At 66.4% G+C, this 449-nt stretch overlaps 1 protein-coding gene across 1 annotated transcript in view; it reads right to left on the bottom strand.

Moving 5' to 3' along the window:
- The window catches only part of LOC104516337 (huntingtin-interacting protein 1-related protein-like), a gene marked incomplete at its 5' end in the record, with an annotated part of 9,148 nt that overhangs the window by 8,201 nt on the left and 498 nt on the right, over window positions 1-449 (bottom strand). Inside the window, 1 exon segment of the mRNA XM_010160639.1 lies at window positions 1-129. This exon segment is cut by the window's left edge and continues 52 nt beyond it. Coding sequence (XP_010158941.1) covers window positions 1-129 — 129 coding nt within the window.

Genomic DNA, 449 nt, shown 5'->3' with positions numbered 1-449 from the left:
CAGCCTCTCCAGCTCATCCCGCAGCTGCTCGTTGTCCACCAGCGCCTTCTGCTTCTGCTTGCGCTGCTCCTCCACTTCGCCCTCCAGGCTGTTCACCTGCGCCTTGAGCTGCGTGATGTACCGCTGCGCCTGCGGGACAGTGTCGGGCACTGCCCTCCCACGCCAGCAGCTCTGCCCTCCCCGGCACCCCCACCCACGTGCCCGGCCGCGACTCGGGCAGAGCAGCCACAAGAAGCAGAGGAAAGCTCTGCCCTTGGCCCCTGCAGCCATGCTGACCCTGACACAAGCAGCAGGTCGGGACAGCAAGGGACAGCTCTCGTGTCCCCACCCCATCTACCTCAGGAATCAGGTGCTGGCACTGGGAGAGGGCCCAAAACACAGTGCTGGGTGCCAGGACCCAGCACAATTCCTGTGGGGAGCGGCTGGGGGGGGGGGTTCAGCCCGGAGAA

Source organism: Eurypyga helias, unplaced genomic scaffold (assembly GCF_000690775.1).
Source record: "Eurypyga helias isolate BGI_N326 unplaced genomic scaffold, ASM69077v1 scaffold9061, whole genome shotgun sequence".
Lineage (NCBI taxonomy): Eukaryota > Metazoa > Chordata > Aves > Eurypygiformes > Eurypygidae > Eurypyga > Eurypyga helias.
This window is presented reverse-complemented; position numbering and strand designations above follow the sequence as displayed.